The sequence below is a fragment of the Anser brachyrhynchus genome, assembly GCF_964034855.1.
Source record: "Anser brachyrhynchus genome assembly, chromosome: 1".
NCBI lineage: Eukaryota > Metazoa > Chordata > Aves > Anseriformes > Anatidae > Anser > Anser brachyrhynchus.
The window spans coordinates 75,430,970-75,448,299 of record NC_137694.1 but is presented as its reverse complement, the minus strand read 5'-3'; the positions used below and the strand labels follow the sequence as shown (position 1 = coordinate 75,448,299).

The following is a 17,330-nucleotide window of genomic DNA, read 5'->3' as shown; positions in this document are numbered from 1 at the left end:
CTACCTATCTCCAATTGTGAAGCCTGCTTTAATTCTTAGCTTTTCAAATGCTATGAACAAAGACATAATTGGAAGAAATATTAGAACAAAAAATATCAGCTCAGACATGGCAAAAAACAGTTTTAGTACATCAGACCAACTTTACAGACATCTCTACAAGATAATAGCAATGGATTGGTTTGTTCAATTGACAAGGTAAGGGCGACATGATTACGCAGAGTATAGCTCTGCTTTTAGAATCTTGCATATGTATACAGATTTTTATCTTTTATTTTTATATTGTAGCTTACAAGTAAATTAAGAGGCAGCCTGAGGACAAAAGAGCTCATAATTTTGGTGTCAAGCTTTAAAAGCTTCAGAAATAACAAATTAAGAGGAATTTTAACGTTGCTTTGGACTATGCATAAGGAGCTGCTTATCTCTACACCTTCACTAATAAAATACCCTCCTATTTTTTATTCTATGTTTTAAATAAAAGGCTCTCTTGCTATGCCTTCTTAACTAGACAAATTAGGGGGAATGAAGCACATGTTCTGTGAGGAGAGGCTGAGGAAACAGGACTTGTTCAGCCTGGACAAGAGATGACTTCGGGGGTCCTAACAGCAGCTTTCCTCCACCTACTTGGAGGCTATGAAGACAATAGAGACAGGCACCATTCAAGCACAGAAGAACAAGAAACAATGGTCGCACTGCAATAGGACAGGTTCTAACTGCAGAGAAAGGTGTGTGTGTGTGCGTGTGTGTGTGTGTGTAGACAACACAATAAGGATAATTAAGCACTGTAACAGTTCGAACAGTGAACTTAAGGAATCAGTCCTTGGAAGTTTTCCAGACCAGCTCAAAGGCCTGAATGCAACCCGGTCTGAATGCAGAGCTGACTGTGCTTTAAATTAGACTCTGGACTAGGGACCTCCTGTGGTCCCTTCCTCTTCAATTCTGTGGTTACTTCACTAAATCTGACAACCACCAGTAGTACTTCATTTAGATTAAAAGATACAGTATTGATGTGGGGGACTAAATAAAAGTTGTGGCTAGCCATTACAAGAACCACTATGTTATTCACTACCAGTCAGCAAAAAATCCACAGAGAATGCAGAAAAGATTCATGTATTATTTTTTTAAAAAGCTCAGCTGCTCACCCAAGCTATACCAGACTTGACTATACCAGGGAAAGCACCCTCACAGTAGATTTCACATAACCACAAAAGACATGAATCTCCTCTTCTTCCATAAGCATTTTGCTGCAGTGTCTTCTTGCAAAGAGCCCCTGTGCACTGCACCTCCTCTTGTTAACAGCACAACACTATTGACTGCATACTCTTCTTTATGATTCTTTTAGACAATGCATATTTTGTCATCTTGAACTGCAATGAAATGCATTATTTACTTCATAAGAGTATTTTCACATACTACGAAAGATTAAGAAGAATGCATTCTGTGTATTTAAGAGATTAACAGATTTTATTGTTTTCTAAAATATATTACAATACGGAGACCCAAAGCAATAATTCCTGACAAATTCAGTAACCATCTTGTGGATGAACAATTATGTTGGTAAGTTTTCCTTGACAGACACATACATACATGCACTTTCTAAGCTTGCACATTTTGATTCATTGAAAACGTTGACTAAATATACCTATAAGCTCAAAAAGCAAAGTTCAAAACTACCAACAGTGTTTTATAGTTACCCCAAAATAGATTTGTTAGTTTAATTACAGTGTAGCTTCCTAAAGTAGCATATCTACTCACCTGATAATTGATTTTTTTAAACACAAATCTGCTGTAATTTACAACCCAGTTTTAAATGTCACAAATGCTATACTATTTGACAAGATTACAGATGACCGAGTTGTAACTGCAAACAAATGTTTTTTACAGTGTTCTGCTACAATAATCCATGTAAGGACTAATGCTAGTTTATATTTTGACCCACAAATTTATCCACAAATACAGATTTTGAGTATGTTAGTGTATTTACTGTACTTCCGAAAATATAAATCACAGAATACTTAGTCTATAGTACAGTAATGAACGTGGCAGGAAAGCAGATTTAAATATACCTATAATTTAAACTCTTAAAACAGTCTAAATCTTATCCACATCGAAAGACTTGATAACTAATAGCCATGCTCTTTATATTTTGGAATATCAAATTATATATACATATACACAACAGATAGCCTCTTAATAAAAGCATTATAGTCTATTTTACAATCTTTGTTCAAAAAAATTAGTTTTCACAGATTTAACATTTCAAATTACCCAAAAATCATTAGCAGTTAAAAGGAGTTTTTTTTTCCCCTGCAAACGTGCTGGAAATAGCTAGTATTCTGGGGCTTATGTATGATTTATCTTTTCGTTTATAGAGTGCTATTTAAAATCTAGATGGAAAACTCATTTAAGTGTCAAACCACGTAAACAACATTCATAACAGAATCCCAACCCATGACACCTGCTACAAATAACCTTCTGTAACAGATAATTATTAAATACAATATTTGTTTTACAGCTTCAAGCCACACTGACAAAGATTACTACAACATGGAAAGAGTTTTCATTCAGTTAACTGGTGACTAAATCTATGTCATAATTTAAGTATTATTTGATCAAGCATACAAAAAAGGTGCTTAACTACATAGCATTTAAATAAAAAAATACTGCATCTTTCAGACATTGCTAAGAACAAATAGAAAATTAACTATAACAACCTTAAAAATTCAAGTTGCAAATTACTGAAGGTCACTTAAAATAACCGATTAAACAAAAGTCAGCATAAGCCACATACCTCGGGTAGGATGAGGCACAAGCATAGAAAATGCAAAAAAGTTTAAGAGTCACAATAACAGAACATGTGGGAAGAGAAAGCTTAAGTAGTATTTTTCCTATCACTATTTTTCCACCTAACCCCTTTCCACTGCATTGTGCACAAATTCTGAAAACATCATCAAAATAGTTCTAACTCGTCTTTAAATCGCTATGATTTCAATATCAAGCTGTCTCTCCTTTCCATTAAAATATATACACTCTATACATCATTCAGCTTCCTCTCACTTTAAATATATACTGTACAGGCCTTCAGAGCTTTTGTAATACTTCTATATTAACTTTGTCATTTGTCACTGGATTGGTTCTACATAGTTTGCTGGGTATAAACCAACTTGTCCATTATCCAGACGTCCTTTGCACCAACCCTGTTCATCTTCGTTCTCCATTTTAGTTAATTCATCCCCTGCAAAAAGAAGGAGGACTGTTAACAAATCTGTAACCTTCTAAGTAACACCAACAGAAAGATAAGATGACAATTCTCTAAAGTGTCCACTTTTCTTCCCCTGCTCACCTAAGGTACCAGCAGAAAACCTCTCTTCTCTGCTCTTCATGCTTTTGATATTAATACCACCCACAGATTTACATATAGGATGAAAGGCCCCCAGTTTCAAGAAAACAGGGGGAAGGGAGATACTTTGAAACTAAAACATTACACTAATACAATTTCAAGAATAGCATTTCAAACACAATAAAAGAATACAACTTTTTTCAACTTATATACGGTGTTATTGCACTACAAGATCCAAGGTTCCCTTATATCTAAAGGTGTGAACAGTCAAAGATAGTTGTGGATAGTAAAATTACCTCTAAGCAAAAAGAATAATCTTACACTGATGACTCAACAAAACGTCAGCACAAGTGAAATGTTTCATTAGGCTTACTGTCAATATATACTAGTGTAAGAGTTGGTGGAACATAAGGAGTAAGAAATGTTACAAAAGAAGTGTACTTACATTAAGAAGTGGCAGTAAAATTCTCTTAAACTATAACTGAAGCTTTTCAGTACACCACTACTATGCTGTGATGCTGGAAGATTTAAAAGAAACTAACACCTTACTCTTTGCAACATCTCTCCTCATCTTTTTAAGAGATAAATATTGGGATAGAACTTCTTTTACTGCTCTAGCTTTATATTGCTGGAAGATGATGTAGAGTTCTAGCTCAAAAAAAGGTAACTCAGTTTGATTCCTAACTTAAACAGCAAGAGCTAACACTGATTATTCATCCAGACATTTATGAACTATAAACGTAACCTCTTTTTGACCACCATGCATGTCCAATCTTCTACATTCTCACTCAGGAAATACTTATATATTAAAATGTCTGTAGACTCCAAGATCCTATCTATAAACAAATGAAGGTCCACCATGAAAAAAAAAAAAGGCCACACCACCTAAGAATTATTTCCCCACAGGCAACTTATTTGTGTCTAATTATTTCTCTGCATACAACATATCTGTGTTTCATCTTAGTAAGCAAAAGGAAATATATGCTGATGATATTAACCAGTCCCTAATGGCTATAAATACATAAAGTACTACGGAAGTCTTAGGCTAGTTTTTGTTCAAAATAATCCTAAGCAATATATATATATATATTATTTTTTTTGTTAGAAATGGACGAACTTCATATATCTTCTATAGTTGCCCTGTTAGTTATAAAAGGTTAAAGCTTCATTTCCTCTAGTTTGCAGATCTACCAGATAACAAATAAAAGAATGCTATGAACAAATATTTAGCATTGTAGACTGTACTGTAGTTGGCTTATGGAGACATTTTACATTTTTTTCACTATTTCTAGCCATGCAGAATGAGAGAGTGTACAATTCCAAACTTCCTTGCCACTTCTATTAAGTGTATTTTAAAATGAAAACAATGCCTAATCAAATCCATGCCACATTGGCAGTAAGCATCCATGCAATTGCACTTGTATTGCGATGACAAGTTGCACTTGTACAACTAGGACTTGGAAATTTAGTGAACTTGGAGGTCTGTTGAAACACTGCCACTTTTGACAATTACCTGCACAACAGAGTTACAACAAAGTCTTTACAAATACAATAAAAATAGTGTGTACGCTATCATGTTTTGATAACGTTGCATGGTTTATATTTGCTGTAGCTATTTATTCTCAATCATGGCAGAGAGCTAGACATACACTAGACAGTTATGTCCCATGCAGTTATGCAACTGTAAAGGCTCTCGAAGTATGGATAGTAATTTCAGCTATTTGGAAGCCTACCACAGCTGTTTGCCAAGGAAAAAAATGTATGCAGTAATCCACTAATAAAAAGGTTAGTTTCAAACCTTGAAAAAAATATATTTGAGGGATGCCACACAGTGCATATGCGCTACAGCATGTGCCTAGAAGCGATCATAAAGGCTGTGTAGGCAAATTTCTTGAATACTCAAGGAAATCCGATTGGAAAATATCCACATACATTTAAATAGATCTGCAAAATGAATTAATCCTCTCCTGACAGCTGCTCAGGAGTCTAGGCATAGTCCACACAGGAACAAAGGAATAGATTACATTTTAAAGTGGCTCCTGCCTGACAGCGTGGGTGTTTTTTACTTAGTTTATTGTACGTTCAGTGTCTACATAGTCACACTAATACTTATGTGTAAAAACTATGTAAGTTTGCCTATAGTCATTCTGTAATTCACCTTCTGTAAGGGGACTCACAGCCTAGCATGATCCCTTTCTTCTGATTGATGTAGTCATATACTTTGGTGTTATAAAGTACTTTAATGTTCTTCCTTCAAAGGTATTAAGCTATTTCTAAGTTAAGCCTACAAACACCTCTTACAGTTCACATATGCTGTACTTTATTTGTACAGACATCCCCCCCCCCCCCATTGAGAACCACATGGTTTAAGTGGTTTAATACAAGTCACGCAGCTGGTATGGAATGTCTAACTTTGTATTTAACCATTACATCTGTGTGTACAAACATTGCCTAGTTCTGCCATGGAAAGGCTCATTACTGTAAGCCTTTGGAATGCCAGATTGACTTTACAGACACAATACATATATTTCAAGATTAGCTTATTTCCATCCCCTACTGAGAAAAAATAAGCAGTTGAAGTCTACAGAATGAAGAATAATTTTAGCTTCTGTGTATTCCAGAGAAAGCTCCAGATGTTTTGTTACTACGGTCCTTCTGTCAGGGTATAACTTAAAGTTGAAGGTCAAACCAACCCATTCCTCCTCTTTGGAAGTCCACATATTACTTATCTATGAAAAAAGAAAAGCCATAAGTAGAGAGTTTCATTATTAAAAGAGGAGGGAAGACTGAAAGGACAGAGTACCACCAGGGCTCTGGGGTTTTATGGGATGATTTGTTTTTATAAACAATCTCCATTTGTATTCAGTTTTGAGCAACACCTTTCTCCATAAGCAAAATGAAAGTTTAACAGTTCATTGATCACATTAATTGACTACATCATTGACTTGTTTACTATACTAACTTTCAGCTGCAACATCTATCTAAGACCCATTGATGGTACAGAGTAGCATAATTCTTATGAATGCTGAAGGGGAAGTGGAACAAAAAGTTTTCTCAGACCTTTCAACACTTGAATCCGGTTTGTCCTCTACAAATACGTCAGTCATTACATGAGAAAAAAAGTAAGCAACAAGCAAAGGAGAAGAGACGTGATTGATTAGATTGCCTCTCTCATTTTCACAAACCAAAGTTCTGTTTTTGTTAATCTACTCATGCAATCTTATTCTGACTTCCTGTTTAGCAAACTTTTAATGTGCAGTTCTAGACAGGACAGTAGTACAACTGCCTGTTACGAGGTCAGAAGGTATAGATTTCACCTTCCACCACTAGAGGGTACTGCCTTCGGGTTGGACAGACTGAAAAACTTGAAGTTTCCTATTTCTGTGCTCAGAAAGATGCTCAGGCACTCGCTCGGCACACAACTTCTGGAAGAACTAGCCCATACAAACTGGAGGCAGCAGCATCCACGGCATGCAACCACCACAACCTTTTGCCAACTTTGTATTGTGGAAACATACATGTGGAAACTTGTGTGTCTCTCGTCGCACAAGACTTGTCACTTGTATGCCTCTATTCTTTCTCTCAACTGCAGCAAGGAGGTAAAATGCAAAGAAAGGAACAGACTTTAAAGCTCAAGGGAAACAAAACGTCACCCCAAGAAAGGAGATGTCTAAGTCAGTGTCTCTAACGTAATGCAAGATGACAAAACTGGATAAATGCAGTAGAGCTACCATGCTTAGGTACACCAGAGGGAGTGAAAGGAAAAAATTCTGTCCATGACTAAGTTTTCAACTAAGACAAACAAACAAAAAATACATCAGCAATGTTGGAAATTGGAGGCCAAAAAGGGAGTACTTCCAGTTGATTAGATATTATTTATTGTTTTAAGATTTGGTGCTGTAATCTTTTCTTTTAAAAAAAGAACTTTGGGGCCAGCATCTGTGCACAGCTAAAAGCAACAGCTGCTACTATCACCAACTAAGAAAAGAAGGAGGTGAGATTACCAGTTCTGCAGCTCACCATTTTGTTTAACACCAAGACAGTAGGAAGGGAGTATACCAAACAGATATACCAATACCTTCCAAACAGATTAGAATTCAGTACTTCCAAATACGGGGTACCAAGAAGCGCTATCAGGAAGAGTGGGAGTTAGATAGGATCCTGTAAGTGGAGTTGTACATTCAGAGGGACAAGTGACTTCAGAAAATAAATGCTGAAGAGAAAAGCTCCTTATTTGTCCCATTTCTTCTTTTGAAATGCTTTAAGCGAATGATGCACACTTACCAGCTTTAAAGCTGAGTTCATCTTGCTCTTGGCCCTCATAGTCATAGAGGGCACGCACTCTCACTTCCATTGCGGGAGAAGTATCTTCATCAAATGGATTGGTGTCTCCATTTGCATCAGTGGAAGAGAAAGGATTGTTGGACTCTTCATCGGACCAATCTGTGGGGTAGCTTTGGTTTTTTTCATAGCTGCTAACACTAAAAACAATTTTTAAATCACTTTTTCTGCCCTTGATTAGGAGATTAGAAATACCCCAAGATATCAGTTCCCCTAGTTAAGCTTAAACTTCTCTATAAAGCCCTGTTTTGAAACTTTATTTCTATCTTATCTACCTTTAGCTGGCAATGCCTTAATCAGAAAAATAAGAAGTAAAGCCACATTCTTACAATACATTTTAAAAGTTAAAAAAAGGGAAAAAGGAAAAAAGTGAAGGACAACTTTCCCATAAACTCCAAGAACTTCTCTAACAAGAAACTTGTAGAATCCACGGGGTTATTTATTCTAGAAAAGTAAAAGCTGTTCAGATATTAGATGAGAACAATTAGGTATTTAAATTGCTTTGTAGAATCTCCCATACCTCTATGGACCCCTACAGTAGCTTTTAACTTTTTGTATGTTGCAATCACCAATATAAAAGCTTCATTATAGAGCAACAATTTGATTGTTTAAAAAGTGTTTGATGTTGAGCATGCACATGCCATTTAAGACAGTGATACAATATCCCCAGGTAGGCATACTGAAGCAACAGGCAGCTGTTTGAGAAAGTCCTAAACAAAAAGAAAGCAATCATAAAAGCAGACTTGTTCAGCAAGAGAACACAGCAGTAAAGCTCCAGAAAGCAAAGTACTTTCATTAGAAAAACCCATCAATTTCAACATTTTATAGGACTGGTAAAGGAAGGAAAAAAGCAACAGTAGGTCTGTTAGGAACTGCCAATAACCACAGTAGTTTCAAACCAAAGAAGATCAAGGCAACAGATGTGGCATCTGTTAGGAAAAACAAGTTAAGTTACAGTGTTGCGCTTACACAACCTCTTAAAAGGACTTCATGCACCAACTAGCATAGTGTTACAGAAACCAAAAATTGAAAACCCTGGATAGAGAAAGTGCAAGTGTGAAAACAATTAAAAAAACAACATTTCACCAACTTTTTGATCTTATTGTCCTCCTTTTCACTGACAGTACTCGCAGTATCTTCTTCATCTTCAAAGGGATTGTAACTTGATTGTACTGACTGCACTGTGTTACTCTGGACACTAAGACTGCTAATTTGGAAAAGAAAGAGCATTATGGTGACCCTATCTGTTTAAGAGTAAACACACTGTCACTGGTGTCCCACTAAGTAGTTTCTTAGCAGACCCCTTCTCCAGCCAAAAAACAAAGAACAAAAAAACCACCATCCATCAAGTGTAGTGAAAGATCCAAGAAAGTTCTGGAAGTCTCACATATGATACATTCCTCCAGAACTGTTGTGGACCACGATTTCTTTTTCTTACTGCCTGCAATAAAAGGCAGTGCTATTTTTCTATCCAGTTTCATTACTTTCTGAGGAAGCTGATGTTAACAGTTATGTATTAATGACATCCAGAATTGTGAAGCGACTACACATTTTTTAGACTAAGATTTCAAAGTAAAATGTCATTTCTAGAGATGGGAAAATAGCAACAGACTAACTCCCAGATTAACTACAGAGTTCAGTTACTCATGTAATTTGGTTTCTTATAATTCACAGTGGAAAGAGAAATGTAAAATAGAGAATAATTCCCAAAATATTTTGTGAGCTGCAGAAAGCTGTTTTAAAAATGCTCACAGGTGAGTAATGTTTAGTTTTACACTGGCTTTTTGATCCTGTGTAGCTTGTTATCTTAAACAGTCCTTTCTGTTTAGTTTTTTAAGGCATGAAAAAAATACCTGCTATGTTTGTTAGGCTGGGAAACTTGATCTCCTGTTTGATTAATACCAGTCAGAGTCACTCCATCAGAAGCCTTCTTCTTTTCTCTTCTACTGAGAGTGCGATTCAGATCTGCAGACCACTCCTAACAATGTATGCAAAAAGTGATTGAGAAACTTAATTGAACAAGTAATTATCATATTTAATTTTTCAGACTGAGTTATGGAACATACATTAATACATACGGCTGTACAAATAGTTATTGTAAGGATAAGTCACTCTAAATGTTTCTATAATAGTTCTCATCCATCCTAGCAATGCTAGGATACCTGTGCTACTCACAAATACCAGAGTGACCTGTACTTCCCTGCTTAGCATTCTGAACACCTTGAAAAGACTTAAAACACCAGACATCTGACATACAACTGGAGAAGTCTACGGAATTGGTCAGTGCAGCTCTTTCAAAGTGGTACCAAGAGCATTTACTGTTTCAAATAATGCCAAGACATCTGGCTTTAAAAGTTAAACCTCACATTTAATTTTAAAAAGTATTACAATCTACTTTATGTCACAGGTTTACTTCTCAAGAAGCGCTCCAGGACTGACCTATGAAGGAGCTTATTTTTAAAGTCATTGCATATAACTTCTCTTGTCCCTGAAATGTGAACAAATACTTAAGGTACTGCACTCTAGATCTAGTAAATTTATTGTCCTTAAAAGCCATCCAAAAAAAGTCAAGGCTCAAATCAACACAACTGTTGACAAAATTTGTGATGTCATTTGTTAAGCATCCTCTCCTTGATGTTCTGAAACATTCACAAGTTTCAAAAGGCAAATGGACAGGCATGATGAGATCTGAACACAACTTATACCTTTCAAGTCAAACTAGGCTGCATACCAACATAAAACAGGCACCAGAGAACTAACTGGACACAAATAAACATCCTACACTTAGACATGTTTCATATTCAGAAGGCTTAATAAGTTTCAAAAAAGTGTCAGGAGATATTTGCAATGCAAAAAATAACCTGTGAAATATTAAGAAAAAATAAAGATTTTGCGAGATGCTGTTACTGGTTTATACATGTAGCATGGTCAGTCTTAAGTGATTTCTGACCAACTTTTCAAAGGCACCTTATTATTTTAACCTCATACAAATATGTATTGGATTTCTGAGTCACCACAATTTAAAGATTACTGACCTAAGTATATTTGCAGTTTATAACGCAATTTCATATTTGATCATGACTTTGTTTTACTTACTTCATCCTTGTAGCATGTAAATGAAAAAACACTTTATTAGAAAAATAGTAACAACAGAATTTCATGTGCTAATTACAATGTTTGTGAAAAAGCATGGTATTTCCCCACACAGAAGTAACTGTAGTTCAGTGCTTCAGCCAAAGAAATTCTTCAGTACTGGTATGAGTTTTCTTCCCCAAACCTTCAAATCTGAAGTTATTCAATGTTTAAAAGTGATATTTTCCATTACATTAAAAAGGGAATACTTTATACTCCATAATTGAGGTTTCCACTCCATTAACTTAATGCCCAGAAATTATTTCAATTAACCCCGTGATTCTGGTCAGAAATTCATTCCAATTCCAGCCTCTCAATACTCCACTAGTATGATCTGCACTGATACGTTTTGATACTTGTTTCTCCTAAGTTGAGTTAGCAAAACATTCCTCAAAAGCTGTATTTCTTCTGCAAATGGTATTCAGCAATAAAATAACTAACTGGTGCAAGGTGGAACTTTTTTTTTTTTAATAATGGCATTGGAAAAAATAGTTAAAGGCTTCAAAGTTTTCAGAACTGAAGTATTTAAACTATTTCAATAGTCTTTGCTGCCTACTTGACCATTAAGTGATAACAAGAAAATTCAAAATTGAAGTGTGACAGTATGAAGGGAGAATCACATATACAGATGTCAGAGGTACAGCAACTAAAACATGGATTACTAATGACTTCAGCTTCCAAAAAAAAAAAATCTGTTTTTCACCCTTTTCACTTTAAACAGGTATTGTACAATCACCTCCAAAAGTGGAGGCTGTGAGGACTCCAACGGAAATAAAGAAAAGAAAAATTGTTAGGGCTTGTAAAAACAACAAAATTCACTGCTGTAAATCTGAATCTAAGAGTTTCACCAGAAAGGAGTGTGACAAAAAGCAAGGACATGAAAACCAGACATAAGTCTGGGCTTTCATTTCTCTGATCTTACCTCAAACTGAGGCCAATTCATTGACATCCCTGGACCTTGATTAGCTCTAAACCACCGCAAGTCTTCAACAGCATCTGCCGTTTTGATGTTCTGTTCCAGTTCACGGTAGATATTTTTGTAACTGCAACACAAATTTGTCTTCAAATTTAGTACACCATTTAGAAACACAGTGAATCCTCTAACCATATAAAATAAAAAAAAGTTCAAAGTTCACAATAGTATTGAAAAAAATTACAGCAAGACATTTTAAAAGCTCTGTAGGACAAGCTATTAACTGCCTGTAAAAAAGGAACAGTCTAACAAGTAAACTTGCTGAAAGTTCACTGAAAGAAAATCCTTATTTGCAAGATTTAAGTATTACTACTGTTTTGTAAAGCAACTTAATTAGCTGTCAGTAAGATTTAAGTAGGAATGTATCGAAACATCAAATGTCAATCTTGAAGTTTCTTGAATTTAAAGGCTTGTCTACAGAACAGTAGAAACTGTTTTTGTGCTACATTTACATTCTGTGAAACTCAGTTCTTAATTCAATTAGAATTATGATTCATTATGAAAATAAAAGTATCAAACCTGAAGCAGAGTTAAATGCTTTTTAATAATGCATAAGAAAGCGTCTATTTTTTATACCTGCTAACGGCTTTTACTGTTTTAGGTACTCTGATTTTAATTATATTATTTACTTAAAATATCAAACACTATAAAAAAGAACCTTGCTACTTTTACCCATCTTTTAGTCTAATTGTTCTTTGTTAAATTGAATTCTTGTAACTATAAATTATTTATAGAATAGAAGCCACATTACAGATACAATTTTGATACTAAACCATGCATGTGATATATTTGCTCTACAGGCTATGACTACATATACAACTCCCCTCCCCCTTTTTATTTATTTATTTTTTTTGAAACAAAAGGACCAATATGGTGCAATATGGAACCCACACAGTATAAAGAGGTCTTAACACAACATCTACAATGCTTAAATGTGACACAAAATTAGCAGTCTATCCTCAAGCTAGAGGGAATTTATGGAAATCCTTCCAGGTCAAGTCACACAAAATCTAGACTTAGAATTCATTAGTGCTACATTGTCAATAAGTCAAAATTTCTTAATGTATTACCAAACTTGTAAATTTCTATGTTTTGACTGCTTTAACATGTATGCAGTATCTTTGACTACAATGGAGCTTCTCTGAATGTATTTAAGCAATGGAGAGACTTGCATTTTGAGAAAGGGAATTAATTTGTTTGAATGACTCGCTAGCCATCAGTTAACCCAAATCAACAACTAACTGGACATCTACAGTCACAGAAAACAGGACAGGACTACTTTCTGGGCTGTGTTGTTCAGCTTTATTAGTCTGTCCTAAAGTTAGAACACAAACCTCCTTCTAGGAGTTTATTCTACACTGTTTATCTCTTTATATGCAAAGAGAACCAAGATAGCGAAATAAACAGTTATGGTTGCTTTGTCTCTAGTTTTATCCTAATAGTTCCTTTCCTTGTTTTCACCTTACTAACTTACCGTAAGACACCACACCCAAATCTCCCAAGTACCTTAAAAGGAAAACCACTGCCTGTCCACTTGCTCACCTTCTGTAGTTTTCCCCACCCTGCCTTTTTAAGTTAACCACTTCTCATTTATTTCTGATCTGTAGTTTGTTTCAATCCAATTAAACTGAATTCAAATGGATGACAATCCTAACTATCTTCTCTCAGAGGAGAAAAAGAAACTGCCTTCAACAGTAAGAACTTTGAAGCAAACCAAAATGATGATAATGCTAAAATAAGTGATCTTGCCCTTACCTATTGCTAGCTATATATATTCTTGCCCCTATATCACCCCTTTCTTTGTGCCAGCGCTAACATTTGTGGGGCTGCATACCAAGTCAACTTAAAACACTGATCAGAATATCATTCAGAACAAACCAGATTCTTTCTACCCTAGGTTACCTTGACCAGCTCATTAATTCCCATTGGATGGACTACTATATCAGTTCTGTCACCACCAGAAGACAGAGTAGAAATGAGCAGCTAGCCAAGAGTACACTTTTTTCCTTTTAAATTAAGTGCCAACTTAGACTACACATGAAAAATTGCTATTACAAGTGGGATGTAAATTCCACTACTGTTGCAACATTTGCTGCAAGTACTCCAGCAGCTTACCTCTCAAATGCAAGACAACACAAAATCATTATAACTGCTGTCTTGCTGACAGATAAGTATTTTTGTATCAGAGTGGCCTGTAATAGTTGATGACATGCTACATGGTCTGACAAAATAAACTTCATGTGCTCTGGTTTGAGTACCGTAGCAGAAGTTTAGATCTCTTGGAATTCAGGGAGGAAGGTCCAGGCAGAAAATAAAGTACAAGGCATGCTTTACACATACTACGGTATAAAAAGCTGACTTTGAAATTAAGTTCAGTGATGGTCAGCCAATGGATCTTTAACACTTCTACAAGTTAAGGTAATTCCTGTATTACTTTAGACTGAGCTCTAGCATTTTAACAGTAGATGTGTTTACATTAGGAAACTCATGCTGTCTTACACTAATAAAATCTAGTTCGTTCTCCAATACACATTCAAGACATAACACAACAAAACTCTCCTTTCCCAACCTTTGATCCATTTTTTTTAAGCTCTGAATCCTTTCCAATTGGCACACATTTGATTATGAAAATACATCAAGGATGAGGACTTACCAGTTCATCTAATAAAGTTAAATAAGACTAGCAAATGCTAGGGATACATGCAAGTCTGATCGTGGACAAAACAAAGAAGGTCCACTTACACTACAAGCGAATTGAAGCAATAAAAGTAAAAACAATTCAGGTTTTAAACTTATCTACTTGATGTATGGAATATTTTTTGCTCATTAGTGTTAATTTTAAGGTCTTACAGTTTTACCTTGCAATATTAGACAAGTCAAGATGTTTTTGAACTTCCAGTAACACTTCTCGAAAGAAACGTAAGCGTTTTTCCTCAAACTGCTGACACTGTTCAAATACCTGCTCCATGTTTTCCATATACTGAGGTGTCACACTATCTAATTCTTTAAGTGATTTTTCATACTTTTCTTTTGTCTGGGGAGGGAGGGAAAGAGGGAAAAAAGAGATTAATTAGCAATATTTTTTATTACCATCCTACAAGACTCAATACAGTAACGGACAAGGCTTAGACTAGAAGATCCCAAACTGCGTTCTCTTTTTATAACTACAATCTGTGTTGGATCCCAATGAGAGTTATCTAACGAAATTACAAAACAATTACAATAGAGTCCTAGGCCTCCTCTCTGGCTTTTCAAAAGAAACCATGACAAATGTTAATGTAACATGAAAGATAAAAAACAAAGGAGGTACAGAGTACAACAGAGTAAGCAATTTTTCAAGTTACAGGTCTTATTTAAAGATCTCCAAACAAATTCAGAATGTTAGCATTTCCCCTTCAGCAATTTACATAGTATACTGAGAGGTATGAAGAGAATACTGTTGTATACATCCCTGTGAACATAAAATCACATATCCTGTGAGCTCTATTAAACTGAACTTCAAACTTTACACTAATTCACAGCAACAGTCCAGAAACATGAATTAAAAGATCCCACCCAACATAACATCAGCCTTCCAGATCACAGAGCAGCATCTCAAACGGAAAAGTTTTTTTTGAAAAAGTCAAGAGTCACATAGGACAAAGCTCTAGGCAGAAGCCTGCTAGAGAGATAAGCCAAACTGGGCAATGGAAAAGCATTCCCACAAGTGTATTTACTTTTATTTAAATGGATTATATCAGCTTACTTTCTTCAAAAAAAAAACTATCCTGCAGTCAAGACCAACAACAATTTCAGGTGTCATCAAGCTATAAGCATCTATCTTCACAGCCTCTCAAATGAAATAACTCAATCCTCACTAGTAAATAAGTAGAATAACACAGTGAAAATCCAGGAGTTATACTTCCTTCCCTACTCAAAGTACTTATGTGAAACAGAGGTAATGTATTATCCATTCTTTACAGAAGAACTTATCAATGGCACATGGGAGAAAACTCTTAAATATTGGTATAGGATCATAACTGAAAGTGTGCTGCACTGTGGTTCACTGCACATTCAGGAGAAAAAAAGCTTAGATATGCACAAGCTATAGATTAAATATACCTTTAGTACATCTTGTTTGCTTCTCTCCACTTTGTCTTGTAATTTCTTAAGTTGTTCAGGATTTAGTGCTGGATCAGCTTTGCTATTTGTCTCTCTGGATATAGCCAGTTTCTCCTCTTTACAGGCCGCATGGTATGCTTTCTTTGCAGCTTCCACCTAAAAAGAAGATTTTAATCTCTGCATCTGGAACACTTTATAAAACAATAATCATGTTGCAATGAAGAAAGTGGGAGGTTTTGTTTCAGGATGTTTTTTCGTTTTCGGGAAACTTTTCATTTAGGCCAAAGAATGAACACTACACAAGAATCAATAGAAGGAAACTGTAGTACTTAGCAATCAACAGTCTTTCACCATACAAGAAATGTCACTCATACAACCTTAGAGAAGTGAAGAAATACTCAAGAAAAGGTTTACAAAAAGTCCCAAATAGAACTTTTTTCCTCATGCCCATGTACTCCTGCGCTCCCCTTCTTCTAGAAACCTGTTATTTAAGAATAATGTTGTTGCATGACAAGGAGAAAACCCACATTTTTCCCTTGCTCATTTCTTCGAGCAATTTGCAACTTCTCAATGCACATGATCAGATATTGTTAAAATTATAACTTAAATTCCACTTTTTCCAGATTTTCACTGAAGTCACCAAGATTAGATTAAGAGAGACCAAAAGAAAATATTTATTTTCAGAAGAGGACAGAAAACAAGAGATCTTTTTGAGAAAGGAGGGTCCAGCAGAGAGAACAGGGAGCTTACTCCCTTATTAAGATTTGAGACGTTAATATATTGTAACACAGGATATCTAATACATAATCTACTGCTGTACCTCTTTCAGCTTTTTTGCCCAGGGTTTCTGAGCTTTCCTAAATCCATCTTCTGCTTCTTTGGTTTCCTTAAATCCTCCCATCATTTGCTTATGAAAGGCTTCCTTCTGCCAGTTCTTGATTTTTTCAAAGTCTTCATTCATCAGTGAACCTTTTACTTCTAGATGTAGTTCACTCACTTTTTCAGCTTCTGACATAAAAGCACACCAAGCCCTTTCTACTGTTCCATACTGTGGGCCTAAACACAACAGAAAGTGTCATTCTCAGTAACCATCACCCACATGGAACTTATATTCCCAAGAAACTACCTGGAGCTATTGACTTATATTCACTACAAAACAGTAATTCCTAGATATTGATGTAAATCTAGAAAAGGGAATAGTTCAGACAAAATTATATTAGATTATATTAGAATATTACAAGTTTTTACTTCAGAATAAATAATATTCATTTAGCCTGGCCTGCATCTCCCTATACCATGATTCTCAGTATTACACCTATTAGCTCCTCTTTGAACTGCCTTCAATTTCTCAACATACTTTTTGAAGCATGGATAACCAGAAAAAGACAAACTAATTCAGAATAATTAAAATGGTATCAGATTAGCCTTCCATTAAAACAACACTTA

General features: G+C 35.4%; 1 protein-coding gene across 7 annotated transcripts in view; it reads right to left on the bottom strand.

The window, feature by feature from the left end:
• Positions 1-1,438: 1,438 nt before the first annotated feature.
• The window catches only part of PACSIN2 (protein kinase C and casein kinase substrate in neurons 2), a 58,343-nt gene continuing 42,451 nt past the window's right edge, over positions 1,439-17,330 (bottom strand). For 3 of the 7 annotated variants that reach the window (XM_080576698.1, XM_080576699.1, XM_080576700.1), the window contains 8 exons: positions 16,705-16,940; positions 15,885-16,040; positions 14,642-14,817; positions 11,733-11,853; positions 9,532-9,656; positions 8,769-8,885; positions 7,622-7,818; positions 1,439-3,232 (listed from right to left, as the gene is read on the bottom strand). In XM_080576698.1, the coding sequence (XP_080432824.1) occupies positions 3,120-3,232; positions 7,622-7,818; positions 8,769-8,885; positions 9,532-9,656; positions 11,733-11,853; positions 14,642-14,817; positions 15,885-16,040; positions 16,705-16,940 (1,241 nt within the window). In that variant the 3' untranslated portion in view covers positions 1,439-3,119. The remainder of the gene's footprint in view (positions 3,233-7,621; positions 7,819-8,768; positions 8,886-9,531; positions 9,657-11,732; positions 11,854-14,641; positions 14,818-15,884; positions 16,041-16,704; positions 16,941-17,330) is intronic. The other 4 variants (XM_080576702.1, XM_080576703.1, XM_080576704.1 and 1 more) reach the window with 2 other exon arrangements.